Raw genomic sequence first — 27,151 nt, 5'->3', positions numbered from 1 at the left:
TCCAACATGGCGGCCAAAACTACTTTTTGCTTAATATATCTTGTTAAATGTTTGATAGTTGAGTTCAGATGTGCCATAAACGTTACCACATCATCTTTTCAACATTTTCCTTAAAGTTCAAGTGCAAAATTTGTGTCAGAAAGCGGTAATTCATAATTTTAAAAATCAAGTTTTGGTCACATGACCAGCTACGGACTTTCTCATTTTAAGCAATTAATGGTGCAGGTTTGAAAAACCAAATCACTATTATTTTGTTTAAGAGATGACCCACTAATAGTGTTTCGAAGGCAAAATCATGTAACTTTCATTTTCACAAAAACGATGTCACATGACCTCTTAGTGCAAGTGGCCTATGAGACTAGTGAGCCTTGCATTTTTCTGGATGATTATTTTAAGCAAATTATTGTCTTTTGTAGACAATAATATAATTATAGAAAAATTCAGGTGGTTTCAACGGGATTCAAATCCCATTGAAACGACCTGAATCTTTCAGGTGTCTATAAGACACAATTCGCTATTTTCCCATAATGCAAAACGTTTTGGGGGTTTCTTTACAGTACATACAGTACATGTAAAAATGATTTGAATCCCATTGAAACCACCTGAATCTTTCAGGTATCTAATTAAGTCACAATTCACTGACTATGTCCCCATAATGCAAACGTTTTGGGGCCGGTACATGTAAAAACAATTCTTGGTTTTTACGTGATGTCATCAAAATTAAAAAATAAGGAATTATCAGTCCTTTTGAGATTTTAGTCTAGTTACTTGTTAGAACAACTGAAGACTTATCTTTTCACAAATTTTCAGTTTGATAGGGTTTTTGTCTTGTGATAAGGCAAGGTTGAATTTCTAAGCTTTTGCATGACATGATATTAAAATGGCAGCCGAGAATGCTGAGGGAGCATTTCGTGCAACAATGTTTCCTCATTTGCAGGTGCCTTGAGAGTGCATGTAAGACCCCAGTCATATTACATTGTTACTTGTACACTGTATGTTGGTACTGTACCCTTTTCCCTCTTGCTGTACATGTAAGAGTGATACGTACATGTAAATACATGCACATTTACAGTGTAACTGTGGCTAATGCCAGGCGATTTTACTTATCGATGAGGACTGGTTCAGGGGCTGATTGGGTTAAAAAAGGAGGATAAATTATTAATATTGCTACATGTGCAGTAACTGTAGGTAGTAAAAATTAGTTGAACAATAGTACTTGGCAAATACTGCAAAAATTTAAATATGTCGTGTTGTCGACATGATTGTAATAGGTACGTGTACATGTAATAGTCATGTGCATTGACTTGTTTATCACGATTACCCTCTAATCTTGAACAAGCTTGAGAAAAGAAAAATTCAATAATAATTTATTATTATTATTAATATTAAGTAATGTTGCAGTGTGGGAAACAAAGTCCTGTACCTGCTACTGTATTAGAGTTTAGTCCTTTTTTGATCTTCATAATTATTTCTCTAGATGTTGTAATAATAATAATGATAATGATGATGATGATGATAATAATTACACCTGACTTTTTTATTGGCAGAACCTAGTGAAGAGGTGCGTAACGTGGAAGAAACAGTGGATATTAAGCCTTTAGCTCCAGAGGCTGAGGTCAGTTTCTTGGACAGTATGTGTCCTTTTATTCTAATAATTACATACTTAAACTGTAAATTTACAGGTATTTGTACAGTACATGTTACAAGTTGAATTATTGCATACCAGACAATTAGAAAACCCTTTGCTGATAAGTAACAGTTTACATACACGTACATGCAATGTTGATGGCGTGTGGGTTTGTTTTTACAGCTGTGGACAGTTGTTAATTTTCATTAACACTATTCCCAGGATGTTTTTACAGTGTACATTTTTTTTTTGCTCTGCCTACCTGTACCATACGCTGTAGGTAAAAGTATATTATTTTAAGTGAGGATAATGTGCTACTGAAGGAAAATCAGAACCAATAAAGTTGCAGAACAAAAACAGTTGAAGTGACTTTCACAAGGTTAGCCTTTGGAAAATGTTTGACAACCAGTGATGACTGACCCAACTGCCATAGGGAATTCTTAAGCCTACGGCTGTAGGTGATTCCTGCCGACAAATGAATGAACTGCAACAGAAACAAGATCTACTGATGCTATATGTACATCAACCAGTTGCAAAAGTACATTGTAGTTGAGACATCTTACTGTAACATGACAGGAGAAACCTGCGATCACCATGCGATCCAAGGTAATGTACATGACTTGTATCCTCCCACCCCCTTGCAATGTTGCTACATGTACATCTGTGCTTAGCAGTATTGTGTTCAAAACTTGCTGTGCATGTAGATGAATAACAATGAATTGGGGAGTGGATGGGGTGGCTACTTTTGCACTAAATTCCTTCTTTGCCATCCTACAATTAGGTTCGTGAAGTCGTTAATTTTTTTTGCACAAGGGGTCTCAACGTTTGCAACTGGTTATGCATTGTAAGTTATAATTGAGGGCAGTGATTATAAAGCTATTAGAGTACAATGTATTCTGCCATTAATTTTCTGAATGAGAAAGAGCTACAATGTAATTAGTTTTTTTAATTTCTACATGTAGCACATTCCTGCTGGTCCTACTGAAGAGCTAGATTCTGAAGAAAAAGGCTCAGACACAGGTAAAATTAGTTTGATGTACATGTATATTACCTAAGTTCAAAAAGCTCAACTTTGGGAGTGAAGAGTCATTTTTTAGAGAAACTTAATCAACCTGTGCATGTTCAGGTACAATGGTGTGTGTTCCTTGAGTACTGTAAGGTATGTTTTAATGCTCTTTCAGCTAAAGACTCATCTTCAGTGAAGACCTCTACAATTCCAGTTATAAAAATGCCACAGCTTCCACCTGAACCTGTCGGCCGTTGTTCTAACAAACTTCAGGTACATATTGACGATTACTACATGTACAGTACCTGAAGTCTTAGTGATCAGAATTATCTCTTGGCCCCAAAGGCCTGGTCATGTGCCGGTGTATGACAACTGCAGACTGTATACAAATAGCACTCACCTGAAAAGCAGTATTTAAGTCTAAGCACCCATTTCAAATAGTGCTGATAAACAGTATTTAAGTCCAAGCACCTATTTTAAAACGGTTAGCTTTTAATAATGTGATTTAGGGTAAGTCTGCAATACGCGGTCTGCAGTCTGCAGTCTGCAGTCTGCAAGTGTCAGATGCCGGTCACATGCCTGGGGATCTTTCAGTTGCAATTTGCTTCTCAAAAAAGGACCATACTATCCAATAGCTTAAGAAGCTCATTCAACTGTGAAAGCATACAGAGCACTGTGTTAATTAAGTTTGAGCAATAAAAATGCCCATAAAGGCAATGTGGCCATAGCAATCATGCCATGAGAGGTTACCTGTCATTCTTGTTTAAAATCCCCAGTCACTTTTCTCAGCCTAGAAGTAGCTGTTAAGGGTTCCTTCTCTGTTTTGCTATTATTACTTTTCAATTGCTTATGGCCAGATCGGGTGGTCATTCATTCTTAAAGTAATTGGAACAAAAACAGAACATGAAGCAATTCCTTTCATTAAGTTTAAACGCTATTCATTTTTGTAAAGAGGAAACCAAACTTACACTACCTACTTTGAAAATATGAAACATGTTTATATACGGCTAATGGTTGTACTGTAGAGTGTGTACGTTTCTATATTCCGCAGGAAAAGATAATTAAACTGTTGGAAAAGAAACACAAAGGAAATCTCGATTTGAATACCAATATACAGACAAGAAAAGACTTCAGAAACCCGAGGTTGGTTCTTTATGTGTAACACCTAACAATGCAATGTACATGTACGACAGTCATGCAAATGTTGTAAAAATTTCTTTGTAAAAACATTCATTGATTATGGGAACAAACTAAATGGCAAGTTATAAATCTTGTATACCATAAGAAAAAATTGACTGAAAAAGAATGATAATTAATAAGTGGCCTCCTTTTATTTAAACAAAGCCACCTGCCTTGTTGTGTTCACATACTGTACTGAGTGTCGCTTGGTATGTGGATGTACAACTGTAGGTTGCCTTTGCAGCTGTTGTTTTCTTTAGTTTTCCCTTGAAGAAATTTGATTGTGTTCAAAAGGTTACATTGTAAAGTATAATAATTATAATTATAATAGTGATGCAGATAATGATGATGATAATGATGATGAAATTACAATTAAAAGTACGGTAACCTTAAAAAATTAAGTGTCTTGATGAAAAGAGGACAGAAGGGGAGGCAAAAATTTGGCACCAAGCAAAAAAAAAACCTTTGTTTACTTTAATAATTTTGTCACTGCTAAAATGTTGAAAAATGAATAGGGTAGCAAACTGTCCTAATTGATGTCAACAAGATATAAATAGATGATGAATACTTTTATTTTATCCATTTTATATATTCATCACATTTTTGTTGAGTGAGTTGCTGCAATATACTGTACCTTTCTTGCACTGTATTCCAAGTTTGTGCCCTGTGTCTACAGCTATAGCAAGTGCTATAGTTTTTTGTTGTAATTTTCTGTGCAAGAAAAAAAAGATACTGTAATAGGAGATACGAAAAATATTGGTTTTGCACCAATCAAACACCATTTTTAGATGGTTTGGGAAAAAGAATTAGTGAGTTGATGCCTTCATCCCTTTAGTGTCACCTGAACAGCTGCTCTAATTTTTTTTTTTTGCATCTTTCACTCAAGCCATTGCCAAAAGAAAATAGTAGGATCAATAACACCACTGGTGAGCCCTTAAGCCCTCTGGTGACCAAAGGTGACCTGCCATTATTAAGTACATGTAACTAAGTTTTTTGAAACTTTACTACACTGTATGTCTTCAGCATTTACAAGAAGCTGCTGTCATATCTCAATCTTGATGAAAGTGGGAGCAATTATCCAAAGGTAAATACTGTAAGATGATATGATGTTAATTAATTTGTCAAATATCTCCGAGCATTGACCATTGTGGGTTGTCGAGAGTTAAATTCATTGTAATATGTACGTTAAAAACTACAAAACAAGACGGGAGCAAACCAATGATACATCGCTGTCATTCTTAATCAACTCCTGATAAAACCATTCTGATGCACATGTAAAATTTACCAGTGAAAAGTGCAGCTTTAATAATGGAGGCCGATGAAAACCCCGGGTAATTTACCAAAAAAAACTGTATCTTGGAAAATCGTGTTTTCCGAAGGTTGCATAACCATTTCTATGTCACGAAATAAATAATAATTTGTCACCTTGCGTAGTCGCTACAATGCCAAGCAATAACCATGACAAAAGCGGTTACGCTTATACATAGTAGTAGGGATGATAACACAGGGTGACACCTAGGGAAATCTGTTAGCTTAATAATATTAATCAACTTTTTTTTTTGCAGAGTCTGTTTGATCCATCAAGCTTTACTGAAGAATCTTACTATGAAAATTTATGTATGTATATAAATTTATTTAGTTTTTTCTTTTTTTTTTTTTGAGTGGGACGAGCTATGAAGTGGTTGTTTTGAATGTCCAAGCCAAGGATTATGCTATGAATCTGTGTCCCCGAGTTCGATTCCCATACTCAACACCTTATGTGGGTTGCGCTTTTGCTCCGAGTGCTTTTCTGGGTACTCCAGTTTTCCCGTCTCATTGAAACCCAACATTTGATTTAATTCGCTTTGATCTGATATATATTGGTTATTGACCAAGCGAGAGGTCAAGATGGCTGGATATTGGGTAAGTTCTCTCTTTTTGCATGTTTATGGACCCGTTTAGGTGGCAGCTCCACTGAGACGAAGTCGAGGTCCATGAACACGCAAAAAGAGAACGAGGCCAATATCCAGCCATCTTGACCGAACAAGCTTGGTCAATAAAGGATTTATTATATGAGCCAAAAAGAATAATCCTTGATCTTGCGGGACCAAGCGAGAAATCCCGAGCGGGTAGTATAGCTCCATCTTGCCCGCTCGGGTAGCCAATTGCAACGTCCGATTTGGTTCATCTTGTGCGCTCTCGGAGCTAGTCATTTAGTAGAATTTCATATAATTATGTAGTCACGCCAGTCAGTAGTCTAAGGGCCGAATCGCACTAGAGCCAGACAAATCAAAAATTGTTTATTTTATGTCAAAAATCTGTCAACGCTTCATTTGTCCTAATGCGATCGCGTATTTTCGAGTTTGCCAAACATTCCGAAGGACAGCCAAACTTCAAAGGCTGCGATGTCCTGCTCCGAGGCAGGACAAATGGATCAAACAACAGAGAATACAATAGCTGGTGTTTGTTTTTTAATTGAAACGTCAAAAATGATGAGTACAACGTGACCTTTGGTTTTCGCGCGTTCTTCAGTTTGCAAGATGTCGGACCAAAACAGCCCGCCAAATAGCTTTCCATTTTGCTATCCTCCGGGTTATTTCTTCCAAAACTTTTATGATTCGTATCCATATCGGAATTCCACGACCTCGATGCCCCATGCTACTACCAGTAGTTCTCCGCCAGGACAGAGGAGTAGCAGTACTCAGTCGGGAAGTAGTGCTAGTGGAACTAGCACTCCGACATGCGAGATTGCCAGCACTTCCACTGAAGGAAACACGAAGCAGGACAAGAGACAGGGCAAGACGACACAAGACCGATGGACAGAGGACCAGGTGAAATACCTCGTGGATCTGTGGGAGGCGAATATATCAAGGCTGGAGAGCCAACAGTCGAGGAAAGTGTGGGGTGAAATCGTCACTAAAATAAACGAGCAATTCAACCTAGCGCGCCTTCCAAGTCAGTGCGAGAGAAAAATTAAGGACTTAAAAAAGAAGTACAAAGAGGCGAAGGACTGGAATCGATCGCAGACGGGAGGAAATAATGAAACCTGCGAACATTTTGATGTCTTTGACCGCGTGCTCGGAGGCAGGGATGTTGTTACTCTGAAGCACGTGCGGGAAACTGCAAATGCAGTCACGAAAAACAAGGAGACATTGCCTGACTCGCCTGCTGGTGACGAGGAGGAGGGATATACCTCGGATCAGGCAGAGGAAGCCCTTCAAGCAATGGGAATCAAAGTCAAAAGCAGGAGCGAGAGGAAGAAGGGAAAAGGAAAGGGAAAAGGGCGCAAGAGAAGCCTGGAGAACGACGATTCTGAGGATTTTGCTAGATTTACCGAGAGAGTGGAGCGCCAGGGTGATAGATTGGCAAATGCTGTAGAGCAAATGCAAGAAATGCAACGAGAGCATACTCAGGCCATGACTGGTTTCCTCGCTGCTCTGACCAAGGCTATAGAAAAAAATTAAAGGCAACAGTTTTCGTTTATCCTATTCACTTATCCTTTACACTGAAACTGCAAAGAGATAGTAGCTTGCGGTCTGGACCACCTCTTTTTATGTATCAAGTTGTAGTTGCAAGCCTCCAGGTGAAGCTGGCCAAGGCCAGCTTCACTGTTTATATTGAACACTTTGTTATTTTTATAGAACATTTATTGTAAAGAGCTGCGAGAGGATCGTTTGCTATATTGATAGTCTATTACATCCTAAATATCAAGTAGCAGTTCAAAGCAATGCTATATTCTAGATGCGCGTTTATAAGTTTTCGTTCCAGTTTTTTTACAAAGTTTATATGATCAAGAAAACACGAACAAAACGAAAATAGGTCAAAACAATATGTTATTGTTAAGAGATCAATGATAAATAAAATCACATGGCAATGTACTCTTTTAGTAGTTCTCTGATATCGTCGCCATCCCTCAAAACGTTTGCATCATTATCATTTCCTCCGTCGTCGTCGCCATCATCCCATTCCCATTCATCGCCCGCATTAATGCAGAAATTGTGTAAAACAGTACATGCTACAACTGTATCACTCACAGAACTAACCCCGCTTTCGATTTGCTTTGTCAAAATACGCCAACGACTTTTCAGAATTCCAAAAGCGCACTCCACGGAAACTCTGGCCGAGGAAAGTTCCTCATTAAATGCAATTTCGTCGGGATCTAGCGTTCCTTCAGGGTAAACTTTTTGTAACCAGGGAGCCAAAAAATAAGCGCTATCGGCCACCAAATATGGACCAATCTCTCGGCCGAGAACATTCATAATAGGACCAGTCAATAATTCTTGGTTCTCGCATCGTCTGTAAAGGCGACTGTTCCGTAACACGCGTGCATCGTGCAGGGATCCTGGAAAGCCAGCTGCTACATCTAGGAATCTTTTCTTGCCATCAGCCACGACTTGGACGATTATATCGTAGCGCTGGAATTGACTGAAGTAGTCGACTCTGCTGTCAGTAGGGGCTTTGATCGTGACATGTGTGCAATCAATTGCACCAGCCACATTTGGAAGATCAGAAAGCTCTTCGAAAGTTTCCCTCGTTTCAACAAGTTGAGCTTCAGTTTCTGGGAATTTGATATAATCATGTTTTATAGAAACCAGTCCTGTAACGACGTCTTCGACGGCCTCGATTACTGTCGTTGTCCCAACGTTAAAACCAGGCCCAATCGAAACGTATGTTCGTCCATGAGCTAAGCGCGTGAGCCCAATTCCCAATACCTTTTCTGGCTCAATACACCTTCTAAGACGAGTGTTTTGTCTTGTGATGTATGGGCGAAGAACATCCAAAAGCAAACGGAAAGTAGCTCTTCTCATTCGAAGCTGTTTCCTGAAATATTCGTCTGGGATTCTTGGGTCATTATAATGAATATCAAACCATGAATCGGCGGGTCGAGGGAGAACCCAAAAGTATGGATGTCCACGCCGATGTCGTCTTCGCCTTCGAATCTCGAACAATCTCAGAAAAGCTCTCCCCTCTAGTTGAAATTGAGCAAGAGACAAAATTATCAGCATCATCCTCAGCTGAGCATACATCTGAAATTGTAGGACAAATGCTGCAGCTACAAAAAGCAGAAAACGTCTTGGGATCATGTTGTTATGAAATATGATTTCCCGCCAAGTATTGGATAATGGAAAGGTCACAAGTTTGTTTCCTTGCAAATTGGCCCTTTTGGCCTCGCTTTCAAACGCAAAATTGAAGAGAATATTCAACCTTGAACGAAGCCAAAAGTGCCAATTTACATTAACAATCAAACCAAAGGAAACTAAAATGGTGGCCATTTTGGAATAAGTTGTATTACTCAGAGGTTATCTGGTAAATTGCGCTCAAAGTTACATAGAAAAGTCATTATGCAATAGTCTTTCAATATTCAGTAACGACTTTTTGTTTGATGGATTAGAAAACGGTGGGCTTATGCTAATGAAGCAAAAAATGTAAACAAAGATTCCCCTATACATACTTAAGGAGGCTCGAAAGGGTTTTCAGCTGAGCGCGCGCGCGTAAGCCACACACGCAATTCGTAAGCTGCTTGCGTCAGCTCATGATTCAAATGGGTCACCAGAAATAAACAAATACCGCTAATTTCGCTTACCTTTCTCCAATTCCTATATACATGGAATATAAATAGACATCTCCTATTCACCAAAACTACGAAAATTCTACTTAAACGGTTTAATAGTCACTTAAATCCGTTTGTGTTGACCTGTAGCTCCACTCGCGCGCGGACTCGAATGAGCGGGTGACGCATGCGTAGATGCTGATCTTGTAACCCCCTAATTTTTCCTGATTTTGCAACTTTACTCGTTTATATCTCTGCTTCTGGACGGTGAATTTTTTTCGTTTTTTGCATGTTAGCTTAGATTAATTTAAACCGTTTGTCTTTCAAATTTAAAAAAATTCTGTAGGTGAAAAAAAAAATTAGAGACACAATTCAAAAAAACTTATTTTTCTGAAAAACTGACCTACAAATTTTGTTGAATTTTAAATATTTTAGAGAGTATTTCTAACATTATCTGGTAACGCTGAATGGGAAAATTTCACCGTCCCGTTTCTTCAAAAAGGACAACATATGTTGATTTTAAGGCTCAAAGAAATGCCTAATATCGTTGCCATGGTAACATTATTTTGAAGGAAAACATAATGTGAGCAATCTACGATAGGTACTTAATACCCTGGCCAAATTTCGTCTTGATGTGATTGCCCTAACTGTATCTAAGGACAGAATATGTTTATTTGTTTAAAAAAAGGAGAAACTATTTCGAGCCTCCTTAAGAGTTTTTAATGAAGCGGTTACTTTATTCTGACTGACTCAGCTACTTACAGTTCTCACCTTGTTTGTAATTATTCCACGAGGGCGCGTTGGATTTGAGATGATAATTAACAATTATTCCATGAGCCTGCGTTTGATACGAGATGGTAAATAGCCAACGACGCGCGTAGCGCCGAGTTGGCTATTACCAATCTCGTATTCAACAAGGACGAATGGAATAACTGTTTTATTAAATTCTCAACCTTCGGTTTTGCTAAATTTTATTTAAGTTTAAGAAATGACCGGAAAGTGATGTGATTTCGGGGCGCCAGGAATTTAATGCTGAGCGACATTTAACGCACTCATTTCCATATAAGGTCAAACACAGGTATAATGGCTGATAACCGAGATCCAGTGAACCAATGAGAAAGCTAGAATTGTATTATCCGAGGTTGAGAATTTAAATTTTGATAGCCAACGAGGCGCGAAGCATCGAGTTGGGTATAGTAATCTCTTATCCAACTTAACGACCATAGTTACTGATATTTGCTGCCACAGTGAGTGAGCCTGAAGGGAACGAACGAGGCAGCTCTCTAATCGGGAGGAGAACTAATTTTTCTTTGGAACGCAAGGGATTGTGGTCAAAGGCGCAAGGAATTGTGGTCATGCGTGGTATAATCAATGCCCTGTTTTCCATGTGGTCCAACAATATGGTGGCCGGTAATTAACGAAAACATCGGTCGTTCACTTTGAGATGAAAGCGCTTACTTTTCGCTCATGAAGTAAAATACATGGGTATGAACACTTCTAATGTACTTGAAAGGCGCAAACTGTTGAGATTCATAGGCTTTCATAGGGATAGCCATTTTTTTATAGCTTTGTATCGTGGTGTCACGCAAGGTGACAATCGGAAATTCAAAATACTGTATTTTCGAAACGAAGCCCTTGCGAGTTTGATTTCAGAATTTGATGACGTCACTATGGAAACCCTCTATTGTTTTCTTTCTCCTAAGTTCCTCTCTTGAGTGGGGTCTACAAGGAGGTCCAGTTGGGGGTCCAGTTACCTTCCCTGCGCAAGACTTATTAAAATCTCCCTTCAATTCCACGCACGAACCGTCGTTAAATTAACGCAAGCATAATTGAACACAAACACCCCCCTTCCCCTCGGCAGCATATCTACCATTTCTAAAGGTAAACTTGTTGTAGACCTTGGTACAATACTGTAGCTCATATGCCATGATGGCTAAGCCAATCAAAACTCTGGAATTGCATTATCCAATGATCTTGTTTTTAATCATTGTTTTTAGCGAAAGCTCAGAAAGAAGCATACGAGAAAAAGGAAAAAGAAAAGGCCAAGCAAGCCAGGACACATGTAAGCTACTTTCCAGCTGAATAAATACTCGATGAAGTGTTCGTATTGACGGCAAAGAGCAATCGTCAGGGCTGAAAGTTGTGGTTTGCCAAAAATCAAAGTAACTTCTTTTGAGCGTTTTTCAATTGGGTGTTGTAAAACAAATACCAAAGGAACCACTTCCACCAATCACAGCAGGTGCCAACAGCGGAATGAATCAATTCAAATTTATTTAGTAGCAACTCCGTTTAACTTGTTCAAAGCGCGGTAAAAAATCGCGCGTGCAAGTCGCGATTGGTTTTGGTTTTCCTTCTCATTGGTTGATAAATTGGCGCGAGATTTTTAAACCAATCACTAAGCGTAGCAACTGAATTGCAATCACGTAATTACTTTCGAGAGTCATTTGAAAACTGCTCTCTTATGTAAGCTCATTCTTTTCGTGGCTGTTGGGTATCTTCTCAAAGGAGAGACTACATAGCATAAGAAGATTTTCGAGCTCTTACATAGTGTAAGCGTGGAGTCTGCAGTTTCACAGGAAACACGATCATAAATCTTTATTTATTCGCGGTTTTTACGGGACGTCACGGTGGCAGCCATATTTGTGTCCTTATATAAGAAACGACGTTGCTGCCCAGAGTTGTCCCCCGCGACTTGAACTGTCTTCTAAGGCTATTGTTACCCTTTGCGAACTTTGGAGCGCACATCCTGGGATTCGAATCCAGAACGCTGGGATGCATACAATCCGCAAGCGATGTCCACTACACTACGCGACACGGAAAAGTGATTTAAAAACCTAATTTCTCTTCGTCTCCTAGACATGAAGGGCTTTTAGTCACTGTTTCAAATAAGTTTCAAACAGTTTTATATTTCTTTTTTACTCAAGGTTGAATTTGTATCTGGAACCAAAAAGCCGAATGCTGGTAAGAACCTGGTGTAACTTTTAGAATTGAGTTTTGGCCCTCTCGAGTGGTGGTGTGGTAGCGCGTCAAATCGTGAACTCTTTAATGTTGTTAAGACTCTTAGAATGGTTTTCGTGTTCTTTATTGGAAGGGAATGTAGGACATGGTCTGAAAGTTTTCTTTTCCTTCACAGGTGAAGAACCAAGAAAGCGTAAAAGCAAATGGGACATAAGCGCCGCACCCGCGCCTGTCAAGACTGCAACACCACCAACGAAAGTTGGAGTGCCGGGACCTGGTGTTGCTTCAGCCAGTGATGCTGTCAGCGCTGCCAAAAAGGCAAAAGTTTTGTCATGATAACATTTCGTGTTGTAGCCTCATCGGCAAGACGCGTGGAATTCACCTTTCATTGTATTGCGGCAAAATCTTAAATTTAATTATTTATACATCCCGAGTGTTCTCTGTGGAAGTAAATGTATAAACTGTAAAATTTGAGCAACCTACCACCAGGACTTTTTACTGGAATTTCACCGTAAACCTCGAAGACCCAGGAGTAGTAGATTGAACGGAACTAGAGAACATTTACCAGTTACGGGCGAGGAGAGCAATGGAAGGTTGACTTGATTCACAGAAAAAAAACTTTTTATTTGTACTTAAACAAGATCAGAAATTATCGAATACGTTGTAAAAGCATGAACAAAATAAGAGTTATTAATCACCGTCGCTCATGAAGGGATTTGCGCCTTCGATAAGATACTAGATTGCGTTGTTTTTGGTGGAGAAGGATATAGCTTTTCGGCGACCTCTTTGACATGCGCGGCAATTTCGCCATAGTGAACAAGCACCGAATCGAGGCTCTCTTTCGTCAAGACAAGCATGTCCACATGAGAGACCGCGCGAGCAGAGACTTTGTGTGGCCTGGAGTACACTAAGCAGATGTCCCCGTAGAAATGGCCTTGGTCAAGTGTTTCAATGACTTCAGGCGGATCGTCATCTGTCACTATCTCCACCTGAAAAACATAGGTGAAGTACGTGTTAGACTTTGCGGGAACTATATATATCATATTAGTTGTTTTGGTGTGTAGTATCGCTTCGTATTTTTACGAGTTGTGCTGTATGATAGATAGATAGATAGACAGACAGACTGTATGATTGATAGATAGATAGATAGATAGATAGATAGATAGATACCTGTCGGTTGAATTACGCAATTATTTACAGTTTAAAATTATAAATACAAAACATACAATAAAAATGGAATTTAAATCCTATGAGTACAATTGGGTGAGTTATACATCATTACGATAAAATTACGCTTTCCTGTGCTTCTTTGATTGAATTATGATGAAACTCGCCCTAGCAGGCTCGTCAAAATGCAAACAACAAGTAAAAATACCCAGCGATACTACACACCCAAACATCTAATCAGCTATTTATTATCCAGCCATTTTGCACTAAACAACTGAGAACGTGTGACAGATTTGTGCGTACGGGGCAACGTCAGCTACTTAACTAGTGAAACCAGTTCTCCCCTGTACAATAACCGAGTGTACAAATAACTAAATATACAATATCGTGGAATATTTGTACTCGATTCGTGCGTTTTTTGTACAATAGCTAATACAGTTGGATAATAGAATCTCGAACGGAATAGCGCGTCTGGCCAGGGGCGGATCCAGACGGATTTTACCGTCCCATTTTCAGAGCAAACTCTGACATTTTCAAATCAATAGATTTCCATGGGGAAAGCGGCAGTTTTCCTCGCAATTACTTTCAATAGACCTCTTTAGCTTGTAGGTTTTGTTTTCCCATTTCAGACCACGTGATGTTACTCTACAAAACAGTGGCCATGTATTCGCTTAAAGTTAAGCGAGTCGGCAAATTTCAATAGAATTCTCATTAAACTTAAGCCACCAAACCAAGGTAGCTCAAGCGAGTTGGCCATTACTTTCGGTCAATGAGGAGTCGCATGTGGTTATTCAAATCAGAAATACAACGTGCGTGCTCTTTTTATTATTGTATTGGCACGTGCTCTTTCCTCATCAAATCTTACCCGTGAAACTGGTATCATTTTAAAGTTGCTTAAAGTGGTACTACGACCAAAAAAACAATTCTTTTTTTTCTTTGGATTTCAAAACTATGTTAACTAAACACTAACTGACCCAAGTTTTAAGTTCTGATTTTAAAAAGACACCTGTTTATTTTAACTGGAGTTTTCTTATTTATTGGTCCGCCATTACTAACTTTGAAATCTTGAGAGAGCTGGGTCGAGGAGAAAATGACGTCAAAGACTCACTAGTTTAAGAATGCAATGCGTGTGTACGCGGCCGAATTAATATGCAGAACGGGAGTTTCAGGCTTTCAGACTTTTAAACCCGTGTTTTGCATATGTAATAAATTGTGTTTACACGCTGAAATTTTAAGCTAGTGAGTAAATGACGTCATTTTCTCTAGATCCAACCCTCTGAGGTCCAAGCGGCCAGTTTTGAACGTGAGTAATGGCGGACCGTGAAATCCAAAACTTACACTCAAAATAAACAGCCTTTGGATAAAACTCAAAGCTCAAAATTTTGCCAATTAGGTGTTAAGCAAAAACGCTTTCAAAATCTGAAGAAAAAAGGGAAATGATTTTTTGATCATAGTACCACTTTAAGGAAGCCTGCAAGCAAATCACTTTCAGGAATGTTAAGCGAGACAACGTCTGTCGTAAAAACACGGCCAGTTTCTTTCAAATGTCATCTTATGCACGTGTTTATGTACGAATAGCTTATGAAAATACAAAAGGAAAATTCCTTTCAGAATCTCATGTGGTCTGAAATGGGGAAACAAAACGTAAAAGCTTAAAAAGTCTAGTGGGGCAATGGACCATTTTACAGTTTTGTGCTCAGTTACCAGGCCTGTGAACAACAGCGATGCTGGAAATGACCTTCTCGTTCCTTTTCTTGTGTTAATTATGCAGTGCTAACGAGTTTCTATTCACATAAGAAAAGCATTGAGGTTTGTATTAAAACAAGGTCAACTCCAGCCTCGCTTTTATTCCAAGCCCTGTTTACTGAGCACAGAACTGTAAAATCTTACCACGCAAATAACTTTTTGTTGCAGAGAAAAGAAAACATCACCGCAAATCACGTGAATACGTAGACTCTTGACACGCTATTAATCCCCTATCATGTAAATCATACAAAACTACTACTGCCAAAAGATACTGTTCGATGAGTGCTTCTTGTTAAAGAGGGGTTTAGGTGGTGTGATGCGAATGTAAAGAGGAAGGTTGAACTAAGTGAATATTTATTGCTAACTGGTGGATGGAATTTTCTCATAGTTGCTCCACAGTGACTATGAAGCGTGTAGAATAATTATGTTGGTCCGAAAGTAGATAAGGATGATCATTCAGAATTAAACATGAATAGATTTTTACAATATCGCGAAATTTCGATACACCTTAGTTAACATAATAAGGACCACGAACTCCTGTGTGGACTGAAATGATCTTGTAAAGTTACATCATTTATGATTCTAATTGCTCTATTTTGCAGTCTCTTGAACTACATTTATCAATTGGTATAATTTTTGCCCCACAATATGCAAAAATTGTGGTAAGTATGGATCAATAAAAGAATAAAAAATACTAATTAGGCCCCGTCCACACGTATCCAGATATTTTTAAATCCGAAACTGTTTCTTTGGGGATTCGCCTTTCATCCACATGTATCCCGCGAATCCAGCATGCAAATCCCGGCTCTCCAGAATGGAAGATTTGAATACGCAAAGAATTTGGAATTGTGTGGGCGGTCAATTCCGAATATTGTCAAATCCGATGACGTTATAGTAGTAGTAGTAGTAGTAGTAGGATGAGGAGGAGGAGGAGGAGGAGGAGGAGAAGGAGGAGGAGGAGAAGGAGGAGGAGTAGGAGTAGTAGTAGGAGAAGGAGGAGGAGTAAGAGGAGTAGTAGTAGTAGTAGTAGTAGTAGAGGGAGTAGGTGTAGCAGGAGGAGGAGAAGGAGTAAAAGGAGGAGGAGGAGGAATAGGAGTAGAAGACGTAATACTAGTAGGAGGAGTAGGCGTAGTAGGAAGAGGAGAAGTAGGAGTAGGAATTGTAGGAGGAGGAGTAGGAGTAGTAGTAGTAAGAGGAGTAGGAAGAGGAGTAGTAGTAGTATTAGGAGGAGGAGGGAGGAGGAGGAGGAGGAGTAGTAGTAGTAATAGGAGGAGGAGAAGGAGTGAAAGTAGGAGGAGGAAAAGGAGAAGGAGTAGGAGACGTAGTACTAGTAGGAGGAGTAGGCGTAGTAGGAAGAGGAGAAGTGGGAAAAGGAATTGTAGGAGGAGGAGTAGGAGACGTAGTACTAGTAGGAGGTGTAGGAGTAGGAATTGTAGAAGGAGGAGTAGGAGACAGTAGTAAGATTAGGAGACGAATTAGTAGTAGTAGGAGGAGGAGGAGACGTAGTAGGAGTAGGAGACGTAGGAGTAGGAGTAGGAGGAGAAGTAGTAGGGGGAGTAGGAGTAGTAGGAGACAGTAGTAGTAGTAGTAGTAGTAGTAGTAGTAGTAGTAGTAGTAGTAGTAGTAGTAGTAGTAGTAGTAGTAGTAGTAGTAGTAGGAGGAGAAGTAGGGGGAGGAAGAGGAGTAGTAGTAGGAGTAGGAGAAGTAGTAGTAGTAGTAGCAGTGTGCTGCTGCTAGTTCTTCACCGGCGTTGACCACTTAGAATTAGAGTAAAACGAATTGTTTAAACTTACCAATCCTTTACGGATAATGAACATCTCCTGTCCTATATCTCCTTTTCGCACGATATATTCACTCGCGTGAAAATGAGCTGGTTTTACTTTGGTACATAGAAGACGAACGAATGCAAGCTCGGTGCCCTCGAACAGTGGAACCTGGATCATTCAAACGAAAATGGAAGTGAAATAATACAATGAACAGTTGAAGGTAAGGTAAAGTAAGCAGAACAGTGCATTCTTTTGCCCTACCGAACTTCTTTCACTTTAGTACTGATTCCAAGCAGTGTTTGATGTCATGCAAGGAATACCCTCATGCCTCCTACTATCTCGACCGAATGTGAAGTGCTAGTTTTCAATTCCCGCCCTGGTCAGAGTTTTTCTCCGCCCTTGTGTGGGCCCATTTCCGTTAGTAGGGCTAACGTTCACATGTTCATATGGGAAGAAAACTAGCACTTTACTTTACCTTCCCAATAGTTAATTTTGTTAAATTTTAAGTGCTACGCGGTCAACGTTCGGAAAAACGTAACCACCCCGTGGAACAACTGACTTCTTGTTTTAACTAAATAGCACATTCGGGGGAGAAGATTTGTTTCAGAAATTCGGCATTTAGTGTTTGCCAAATGAAATGTTTTTGATGGAAGGTGCACAACAAATAGATCGATCAGTCACTAAAAGTACGCAAACTTTGAAGAGTTCTTAAGATCCATGCGCCACACCTCCTTTTTTTGGCCTCGAGGTGAGTGCGATTGTACTTCCGGAATGAGACAACTTACCGCGTATATGATATCCTTGACCATTTCTAAGCACAATTCGCCATTCATACAAACTGGCATGTCGTAGAATAAAGTGCCGTGATCTATGCCTCTATAAATAAATGGGGATAATGTTAGCTCTTGACCTAATTTAACAATCTTGCTGGGAGTGACTATCCAGTGTTTGAGCAAATAAGCACTTGGTTACTGCCCAAAAAAAAAGCGATATTTCAAATTCCATTTTGGATTTTACGTCGTCCAGCAAATAACAACGGTATCCATTCAAATTTGGTTGCTGTCACAGTTGTGAGACTTTACGCAACGTTGACGTCGAAGACAACGCCACAGGCTAATAGAGTGTGACGCCACGGCGGCCATGTTGGATTAGTGAAACAAAGAAACAGCAGCCATATTGGAGGAGTGAAATATTCTTTTGGGAATTGGACTCTATTTTTATGAAAATTCTTCCACTTGTTTTGGTATGCATATATGGCCGCTGGTCACATGAGCGAACACTCTTCATATGTAATTGCGTAAGCATGGAGCACACGCGCCTGCTCGCAGTGTGTCCATTTTGGTTTTTTTGTGAAAAATTGTGCAACGAAACCTATGATGGCCCAGGAGGGTCAAAGTCCAGTTTTAATTTTCACAGTCCACTTTTAATTTTTCATAGTCCGGTTTAATTTTATTCACAGTCCAGTTTTAATTTTGTGAGTCGTCACCAGTTCTCTCATAAGTCACAGGTCATTGTTTTACCAATACAGAAAGTATCCTGCTTTTATGAATGTTTAGGATGCTTTCTGTATTGGTAGAACAATGGACCGATGATCTGTGAACTGTGAGAGAACTGGTGACGACTCACAAAATTAAAACTGGACTGTGACCCTTCTGGGCCATCGTAGAAACCAGAGCATCGAGGAGTCCATTGTTCGCAAACTAAGTGACCTATTTTTTAGTCAATTACTTCTCAACTGTTGGGAGGTGTCATCCACACAGAGCGAGTACTCTTTGCCGGCTAGCCTGTGATTTAACAGACTACTTATAGAACTTAACACGTTCTTGAGGAAAAAAGCATGTCCTATTCGTAGAACGCTTCAACTTACTTGTTTTTATCCCAGATGAAATCATAAAAGTTCATCACTCGATTTTGCAGAGCTTTTGGGATGTTTTGATCAGACATGTGTGCCTGAAAATTGGTGGATGAATATTGCACTTAATCACTCGAAAAACACAAAGTTAACAGACGAATGTCTGTTTCATTTACAACGACATTAAATGAAAACAGAAGACTCCATCTCCAAGCATCTAAATAAGTTCTTAGGTATTGTTTGGAGCCCATGACCAGGAACGAACAACTTCCATACAAAGCATACGTCACGGCATTTTTGCAGATCGATCTATTTTTAGACTACCTTTTCCCGCAAAAACCAAAGGCAGTTCCGGTTCGGTGACTCTATGACGTCAATTTAGTTTCTTGTAATAGGTCATCGAGCTCTTGCGGGAGTTTCATTCGTAGGAAATTCAAACCAAATATAAATCGATCTGTGAAAACGTCGTAACAGTGATACGGGGCTGTTTTTCGCTCCTAGTCAAGGGCTCCCGGTATTGTTTATAAGACTCCGTTTATGTGAAGAAAGTTTTCCTTGGTAAGAGGGTCAACTTTAGCGATATATTATAAGAAAAAAAGTAGCCAGTGAAGACCTGACAACAGCGACTCAACTTTGCTCTCACTGCCTTGGGTAGACGAGCATAAGTCTGTAATTGTCAGAACGCCCTGTAAGATAGGCAATTCTTCTTTCGAAAGCCAAGACAAATTCTTCTCCGGGTATTAAAACTCCTCGCCGTGTTTTGAAAATGAAAGGTAGGAAACGTTGGCTCACCCAAAATACTTCAGGTAATTTTGGCGACTATTGTGAGTCATTAATGTAGAGGGTCCCCAATAGGGTCTTCGGGATCCGGGAATTGGGCTTTTTGGAGCCCGGGATTCGGGATTATAAAGAAATATGGGAGCGGGAATCGGGATTTCATTTATGGACGGGACGCGGGATCTAGCGTTATTACGAAGCGGGATCCGGGAAATCGTCACTTTGAAGCTCCGAAAAATTTAAACTCAACTCAACTTTCTCCGTCGCCAACGACGGAAACGACCGGAAATTTCCACCACGCAGACACGTGCCTTTTGTGACCCCTATGGAGTGATCTTTGTCGTGAACTTTGACCGTAATAAGATCCATAAACTTTAGAAGTGCAGCCAAAGAGGGCGTTTAAAGAAGAATCCATTGGGCCGCATGCTATTTTACAAATCCAAAGTCATGGTATCCTGTATCCGAACGCGCCTTGTTTCTCTAGTCCATTCTTACCATGCTTTGACACCTGTGACGATAACGCCATAATTTAAGCAAAGCATTAGTCATTGGGCCCAGACGTTTCACGCCGCAGTCCGTCAGCGCTCTGTCAGAAAACAAACTACGATTGCAACAGCCGGAACGCTGCCTTCCTATTTCTACCACAGAGAATTGCAACCAGAGGATTCCGTCTCACTTGAGCCAGCTGAACCCTCCGCAAGGCAAATGAGAGGGACGAAGAGGGAGATGCAGACGACGAAGAAGGCGTTCTTAAGTACGATTCGTCTAGCAGCGATGAAGATGCAGAAGAACAGTCCCTTCGTGATGAAAACGACGAACTGACAATGTTGTTGGTGACATTCCCGGCCTTTTTGGACTGCGACGTCAACTGCCTTCTCGGAACGGTTTCCCGATTCGGAAGAACTATTCGCTTCAATGTCAGAATTATATCGAAAGCCATTACTATGATTGACTGAAAAGTCTGAAAATACTTCTTAAAGGATAATACTGAAAACACTTTAAAGTTATTATTTTAATGACTAGACAGTTAAAGCTTCACTTTTACGACAAACGTGAAACGGCAGTGATGACCACGAGACCATCTCCCTCACCTTTCGAAACGCCTGCTTGTGGCAGTTTGCCATTTTTAGCTTGACGGCATTGCTTTCATGCTAATTAGGAATTTTAGGAAGAAAAGTATTCTTGTAGATGATTGTATACATTAGCACTCGTATCACAGGCCATTATCGCCGTTTTATGGAACACTGATGCTTCACCTCCCTACTGCTTCATTATATCTAAACTTACACCGAGGTTAACAAAGTGGAACATGTGAACAGATTCAATTATTACTAATTATGGACAATCACGCGTCATTTCGGTTTCAAAACTGTAATTGCGAATTGCTATTATTAATTATTACGGTCAATTGGGTCATAAAAGGTTGCTGGAAAAGACTACAGGCGTATTCTAAATCAATTGAAGTTGTGCATCATCTTGTGACGTCATGATCGGGATCGGGATTGGGCGATAAAAACGTTCGGGATTACGGGATAAAGGGAAAGTTTTGGTCGGGATGGCGGGATTGAAGAACCCTATTGGGGACCCTCTAATGTAGCAGCTCTCGTAACGTATAATATGATTAGCTCGATACCCAAGCCAAACACAAAAGACTAAATAATTGAAACAATGACTTGGACTTAAAAACAATAGAATCTGCTTACAATACCAAACAATAGTAAGTTACTGATCATTGTTTACCAGGGAATACTTTGCCTTAAAATTCAACGAAAATAAATTGCAACACAGGAACGTGGTCATCAGGTCCCAGTTGTTCAAAAGGTGGATCACGCTATCCGCCGTATAAATCACTACCCACTGGATAGCGCAATTGGTTTTGCTATGATTTATCCACTGGATAGTGATTTATCCGGCGGCTAGCGCTATCCATCGTTCGAACAACTGGGGCCAAACGTGTTAAAGACAAGGCAGGCGGCGAGTGCACGAGGCTGGTCAGATCAAAGTCGCATATAAATGTTAATCTGGATGTAAACTTTGGCAATTCACACCGCAGAGGAAATAACCCATCACTGAGGATGCTACAAATAATTCATTCTCCGATACCGCCTCACTCACTCAAGAACGCGGTCGGCCGGGTCTCTGTACGAGAGAGACGACTACGGCCTGTGCAACGACCATAATATACAAGAGCAAAACAAGCTAAACAGTTTATTCATTTAAAACAACATTCTGAATTCGGAAAATTTATGATTGGGTCAAGTTGCTGATTAGCTCTAGTTGTTTACAACGACTTGTGACTTGAGCTGAGAGCCGAAATTGTTCCAGACTCTTTTTCGACGGTCATAAACCCCTTAGAAGTATGTACTACGTGGGACTCGCGACATGCCTGGAGAACGCACTTTATGCTACTATTCTTGGGTTAGTACTGGATCCTTGCAATAATTCTAACGGCATACCTGAATAGCTCCGAGTTTCTCCTCATACTTCACTCGTCTGATCTCGGCATTTGCCAACGTGGACGCGATATTACCGAGGATAAAACCAAAGAGGAGTTTCCCAAAAACCATTACAAAGCTTGCCAGAGCTAGAAACGTAAATTCAATGTAGTTATTATAGAATGTCGAGGCCACACCCTATGCGTAGACAAGAAGCTTCGACATGCAGAAACATAAACGCAAGTCTTAGGGAGAGATCTTGGACCTTGTGGTGACCTCTTTTTTATAACTCACCTTAATAGCTTAGTGACAGTGATCCACGGTTCTCGAGTAAATTCTATTTTAATCTTTTCTCCGTATTTTTTTTTTTTACAAAATGACAAAACGGCCTCAGAAGCTGCCTTAGAACCGTCACATAAAGACAGGTCATCCCATTCTTGTCTAGAACAGAACTCGATTCCTCCGCATCCTTTCAAAAAGCCATTTATAATAGACCGGCGGGGAAATTCTGGCAATCAACGACAACAACAACGGTGTCGTGTGCTTTGTGCTATCGTAAACATTTCGAAAATACACCATCCAGTTTCCTAGAACTGAATTGATTCAAACGATTTTAACCTAAAGATATAGAAAGAACTATATTCACCATTGTCGTGATAGTAATCAATTTGACTGTTTCAGGTTGTGGGCTTTGCAGAGCACTGTAAAGAAATGTACGAATTGTAAACCTGTTTATTTATATTCTTGCTTTGCGATGTTGCCGTCGTGGTAGCCTTCGTCTTTGCTGAGCTTCCCTTTGAAGTACAAATTTGAGATTCAAGAAAAAAGTTTACCCGTCTAAATGAAAGAAAGCGCAGAGGCGTTGGATAGAGATAGTTTGTACTACTGTTCTCGTTTATGCTTGTTTTATCATTGAGGCCGACAGTAAGACAGAAAGAAATGCTTACCCATTTCAAACGTGTTATCAGCGTGAATATCTCCATACCCTGTTGACGTCATCGTTGCCACAACCCAGTACGCTGCAGTACAGTAACGAGCAAGACCTGGCGCAACTATCATTTCTGCAATGACATTGCATTTACAAACATTAAGTAATGATAATGATAATGATAATGATAATGATAATGATAATGATAATGATGATGATGATGATGATGATGATGATATTATTATTATTATTATTATTATTATTATTATTATTATTATTATTATTATTATTATTATTATTATTATTATTATTATTATTGTTAGAGTCAAGCATCCGGGCGAGTAAATCAAGTCTTAATGGTAGCCGGAAACTTGCAGAGTACGTGCATTTACATACACTCCCAATAGTATAAGGGCTTTTCAGGGCCAATGAAACACTATCAATGAAACGTCAGAATAGAACAACAATTGTTAAGAATCTCAACTCGCTAAAGGCAAACCAGTTGGCTATTTACAAGTATAACAGAGAAGTTGAACCAGGGAATACAAGGATCAAATTCAAACAGTGGTCAGAACGAGTCTTGAACGCGGGAGCTCCGAATCTCAAGGCAAGGGCCCTAAACCCACTGGGCCACACTGCTCAATTTCAACAAAACTAAAAAAAAGACATCTCAACATCTCTAAACATAGAGGCAAATTAGCTTTTCATCTTTTTAATGCTAGCAGAAACCCGTTGCTTGACGTTTCATGTGAACGCCACGCTAAATATCTCTATTAACGCTGAGTAAATTGAATGTAAAAATTACCATGTTGGCTGATCCAGGTGTCTCTCTCAGAGCACTTATTCAACGGGCAGGCAGAGTAAAACCAAGCACAGGCGAACACATGGATTACAATAATTAGCTGGAAGAAGAACTTGCTTAATCGCACTTTCAACACGCTGTAAAGTCAAAAGACAGAAATTTGTTACTTTTTCATTGTTAGTTTTCAGTGTAAAGAGAGTATTTTTGAGAAATGAGACAATAATACTCCGAGCAAGCAACCACAAAGAAATAACAGAAATTCGCAGCCTTCCTGAATAGGCCATTTCCGAGTTCATGTCTGCCTCCTCTTCAAAGCAAGTATAAGTGCGACGTTTTTGTGATGCTTTTTAATTCTACTTTACAGATGAATCGAATGAAAACTAACTTCAATAAGAAAAAGGTCGCACTTGGACTCGCCGTCGGAAGTAGCGGGGTTCGACTGCAATCCCCGAAAATAAGCAGTCCAAAACTAAATCAATACTCACTCTATGTTTAGTCTCTGACCCCACTCGGAAAAGAACTGCTGCATCCGAACGAGGCGAAGCAAGTGAAGAAGCCTCAAATAAGACAACACGAACAGCCGCATGTCCTCCGGTGCAGCGAGGGCAAAAATATCAACTGGGAAAGAGGCGATCAGATCAAGAGGCAACTTTCCTTTGGCGTAGTGCATAACCAACTTTTTGCCTTCGCAAATTAGCTCTCCAATGTTGTTCCTGTATGCCATGTGGAAATTGAAATATATCTGGGATAAAAGGGAGACAAGTAACAGCATAAACCGATTTTTTTCTTTTTAGCAGACTTTCTTGCAACAACTCTCTCCCTTCATGGAAATGATCCTGGCAAAACTGTAGTTAGTATATACTAAACAACAGTGTATAGCGTTGATTGGCTACTTAAACTCCGAATATCCTTTGCTATCTCGAGCGGGATTTGCGTCCGAATATATTGTATAATGTATTCAATCACGTGATGAGACGGCCATAATGGCATACAAAACAATAGCAAAATATCAAACAAGTTTTTTTCATAATAATAGAGTCAAATTCCTATTGCTATTTTGCCATTTTTCTGTACACTGATCAACAGGTGAAAACACTCTATAAATGAGTTAAATCATCTTTTAGTGCTTTAGGTGGTTAAAGAACCCATTCACTTTTCGAAAAGAGTAGGGGAGGTTGTCCTCGGTGTTGTGGTCTGACCTGATCTGGTCGGGGAATCTTTCACTTTCTAAATAAATTGTAAACTGCGTAACAAGCAGTCTGGTCAAAGTCTCCCACAAAAAGCATTGTAAATTACTCCTGAAAAGCCCATAGGGGGAGAGACTAATAGCTTCACTTCACTCCATTCAATTTTATTCAATTATGGTTCTGTTCACATCTGCGAAAATTCAAATACACTACGCAGGGTAACCTCGCAGTTTTAGAGAAAATGGCGCCGTATCGCGTGGTTGCCACGATTGTCATCACCATGCTTGAGGCGAGAGGAGAACCAAGGATAGCTTCCGGGAATAGAAGACGACAAATCAAAATATTCGCTCCATAAAGCGATAAGAAGTTTCGTCTGCTCATACCACCACGTGTTCGCCATTCTGTTCAATTACGCACCGTAATTACTTCCAACAAACCCCTTGAGATTTTTTGAAGTAATTACAACCATTATAATCAGGAACTATAATTAGTTGTTGTGAACCCATTTCATGTTTAATTCCATCATAATTCGATCATAATTCGATCATAATCGAAAGCCAAATGTGAACACGGCTTTAGTGACTATTCACCTCAGATCCGGTGGCTAATAGACCTTTTCGGCTCGTACATTTTGTTTTCCCAATACAGATCATGTGATAATACTCAGGAGGTTTGGTCCTTTGTTTTGTGCATTAAAAAGGGTGCATGCAGGCATATTCATGCTCGCATGCCCTCATTTTAATGAACAAAACAAAAGACCAAACCTTCTGAGTATTATCACATGACCTGTATTGGGAAAACAAAATGTACAAGCCGAAAAGGTCTATTACCTCGTCGCTTCGACGCTTGGTCCACCACTAGCCACCCTCTACTTCGGTGAATGGTTGTTAACTATTGTTGAAGCAGTTCATTAGGGTAAAAAAAAAATACTAGTTCATTTAATCAACATATCCAAAAAGCGAATGTTTTTTAGTGTTGACAGTTTGTCGGCCATCTTTATCAAAATTAACGATGTGAATGTTATGGAGTGTGAATTACTACCTTACATAGGAAAACCGGCCGTGACATAACAAAATGCCATGGCATGTTCCTTATAAATGACATCAGAACTGTTGTGTAGTGTTGACAATGAGCAAAACTATCAGTCTAAATCATTCTCTTTTTTGGTTACTTTATATGAATCAGTAATTTAACTGTAGCTATTAAACGCTCACCTCAACGTAAAACGAAAATTCGCACAAGTAATTAAATGCAATGAGGTACCATGGGTGATCTTGAAAGGCAACCTATAAAGAGACATTAAATCGTGAAGAAAAAAAGTTAGGAAATTGAATAACTCGGGCGAGTTATAACTCGATCGCTTATCAGTTTTCTTTTTAGCAAATTCTCGGAGAACAGACTGCGTCTACTGATAGAAAGGCGTCCCACAATAATGTTTACGGAAACTCAAGAGAGAATCCGATGTGGACTAGGTCTTTATCAGGTTACTCCTGGTTTTTCCATCTGTATAACTGACCCTTAAGGCACAAGCCGCGTATGACTACCACAATTATTTTCTGCTTAGACGTCCACATGCAAAAAATAAATTATTATAAAAAGTTACGTGATCAGTTTTCTAGCTGAGAGTTCGGCTGCTAATGCTAATTCACCCTTAAATGGCTCCCTCCTCAAAGCACTCTATCCAGCAAATGTTAGCGACATAAATAATAGTGATTATCAGAATGGAGTACGTGTAAAATAACCGTTGAAATATAAGTTTTGCACTTTGAGCATGCTCACTTGAAAAAAAAAATCGACCTCCCAAACTAATTAGACGCATGCTTTGATCTGAAAATCCGTACTCCAATGTGAAGCTCACTACTTATAACAACTTTATTAAATAATGTATTACAAAAGCCTTATTTAAAAGGGTTATAGTTGGGAGGAATTAAATTCCCATATAAAAACTATACCGCAAAAAATTAGTGGAACCAAACTGATGGGCAGTTGGGTAAAAGGTCAAGCTGAGAATAATCCCTTTTGCGTTTATTCCGACGAACGGGAAGCGAAGAAAGAAACAACGTAAAAGCCTCTTGCTCCAACGTTTCTCTGCGTGTTTTGTACGCCGTGCTCAAAGAATTGAAAGGGAGATTAGTGGTTCATAGTCTACCGGTTCGTTCATCAGTTGCAAACAGCTGTGCGCTTCCCCAGA

At 39.6% G+C, this 27,151-nt stretch overlaps 3 protein-coding genes across 3 annotated transcripts in view; 1 reads left to right on the top strand and 2 right to left on the bottom strand.

Moving 5' to 3' along the window:
* The window catches only part of LOC138001510 (SAP30-binding protein-like), a 32,507-nt gene extending 18,647 nt beyond the window's left edge, over positions 1–13,860 (top strand). The window contains exons 4-12 of the mRNA XM_068848125.1: positions 1,548–1,615; positions 2,590–2,647; positions 2,809–2,906; positions 3,685–3,776; positions 4,836–4,896; positions 5,378–5,429; positions 11,340–11,404; positions 12,267–12,303; positions 12,476–13,860. Coding sequence (XP_068704226.1) covers positions 1,548–1,615; positions 2,590–2,647; positions 2,809–2,906; positions 3,685–3,776; positions 4,836–4,896; positions 5,378–5,429; positions 11,340–11,404; positions 12,267–12,303; positions 12,476–12,636 — 692 coding nt within the window. The 3' untranslated portion in view covers positions 12,637–13,860. The remainder of the gene's footprint in view (positions 1–1,547; positions 1,616–2,589; positions 2,648–2,808; positions 2,907–3,684; positions 3,777–4,835; positions 4,897–5,377; positions 5,430–11,339; positions 11,405–12,266; positions 12,304–12,475) is intronic.
* LOC138001502 (uncharacterized) lies at positions 7,446–8,944 on the bottom strand. Its single transcript, XM_068848118.1, has one exon. The coding sequence runs from the start codon at positions 8,873–8,875 to the stop codon at positions 7,655–7,657; it is 1,221 nt and encodes a 406-aa protein (XP_068704219.1). The 5' UTR covers positions 8,876–8,944; the 3' UTR covers positions 7,446–7,654.
* Positions 13,005–27,151, bottom strand: part of LOC138001473 (uncharacterized) — a 52,548-nt gene continuing 38,401 nt past the window's right edge. Inside the window, exons 26-34 of the mRNA XM_068848094.1 lie at positions 26,175–26,246; positions 24,259–24,515; positions 23,777–23,910; positions 22,991–23,104; positions 22,065–22,192; positions 18,847–18,929; positions 17,765–17,855; positions 17,007–17,147; positions 13,005–13,289 (exon numbers count right to left, since the gene is read on the bottom strand). Coding sequence (XP_068704195.1) covers positions 13,005–13,289; positions 17,007–17,147; positions 17,765–17,855; positions 18,847–18,929; positions 22,065–22,192; positions 22,991–23,104; positions 23,777–23,910; positions 24,259–24,515; positions 26,175–26,246 — 1,305 coding nt within the window. The remainder of the gene's footprint in view (positions 13,290–17,006; positions 17,148–17,764; positions 17,856–18,846; positions 18,930–22,064; positions 22,193–22,990; positions 23,105–23,776; positions 23,911–24,258; positions 24,516–26,174; positions 26,247–27,151) is intronic.

The sequence above is a fragment of the Montipora foliosa genome, chromosome 1 (assembly GCF_036669935.1).
Source record: "Montipora foliosa isolate CH-2021 chromosome 1, ASM3666993v2, whole genome shotgun sequence".
NCBI lineage: Eukaryota > Metazoa > Cnidaria > Anthozoa > Scleractinia > Acroporidae > Montipora > Montipora foliosa.
This window is presented reverse-complemented; position numbering and strand designations above follow the sequence as displayed.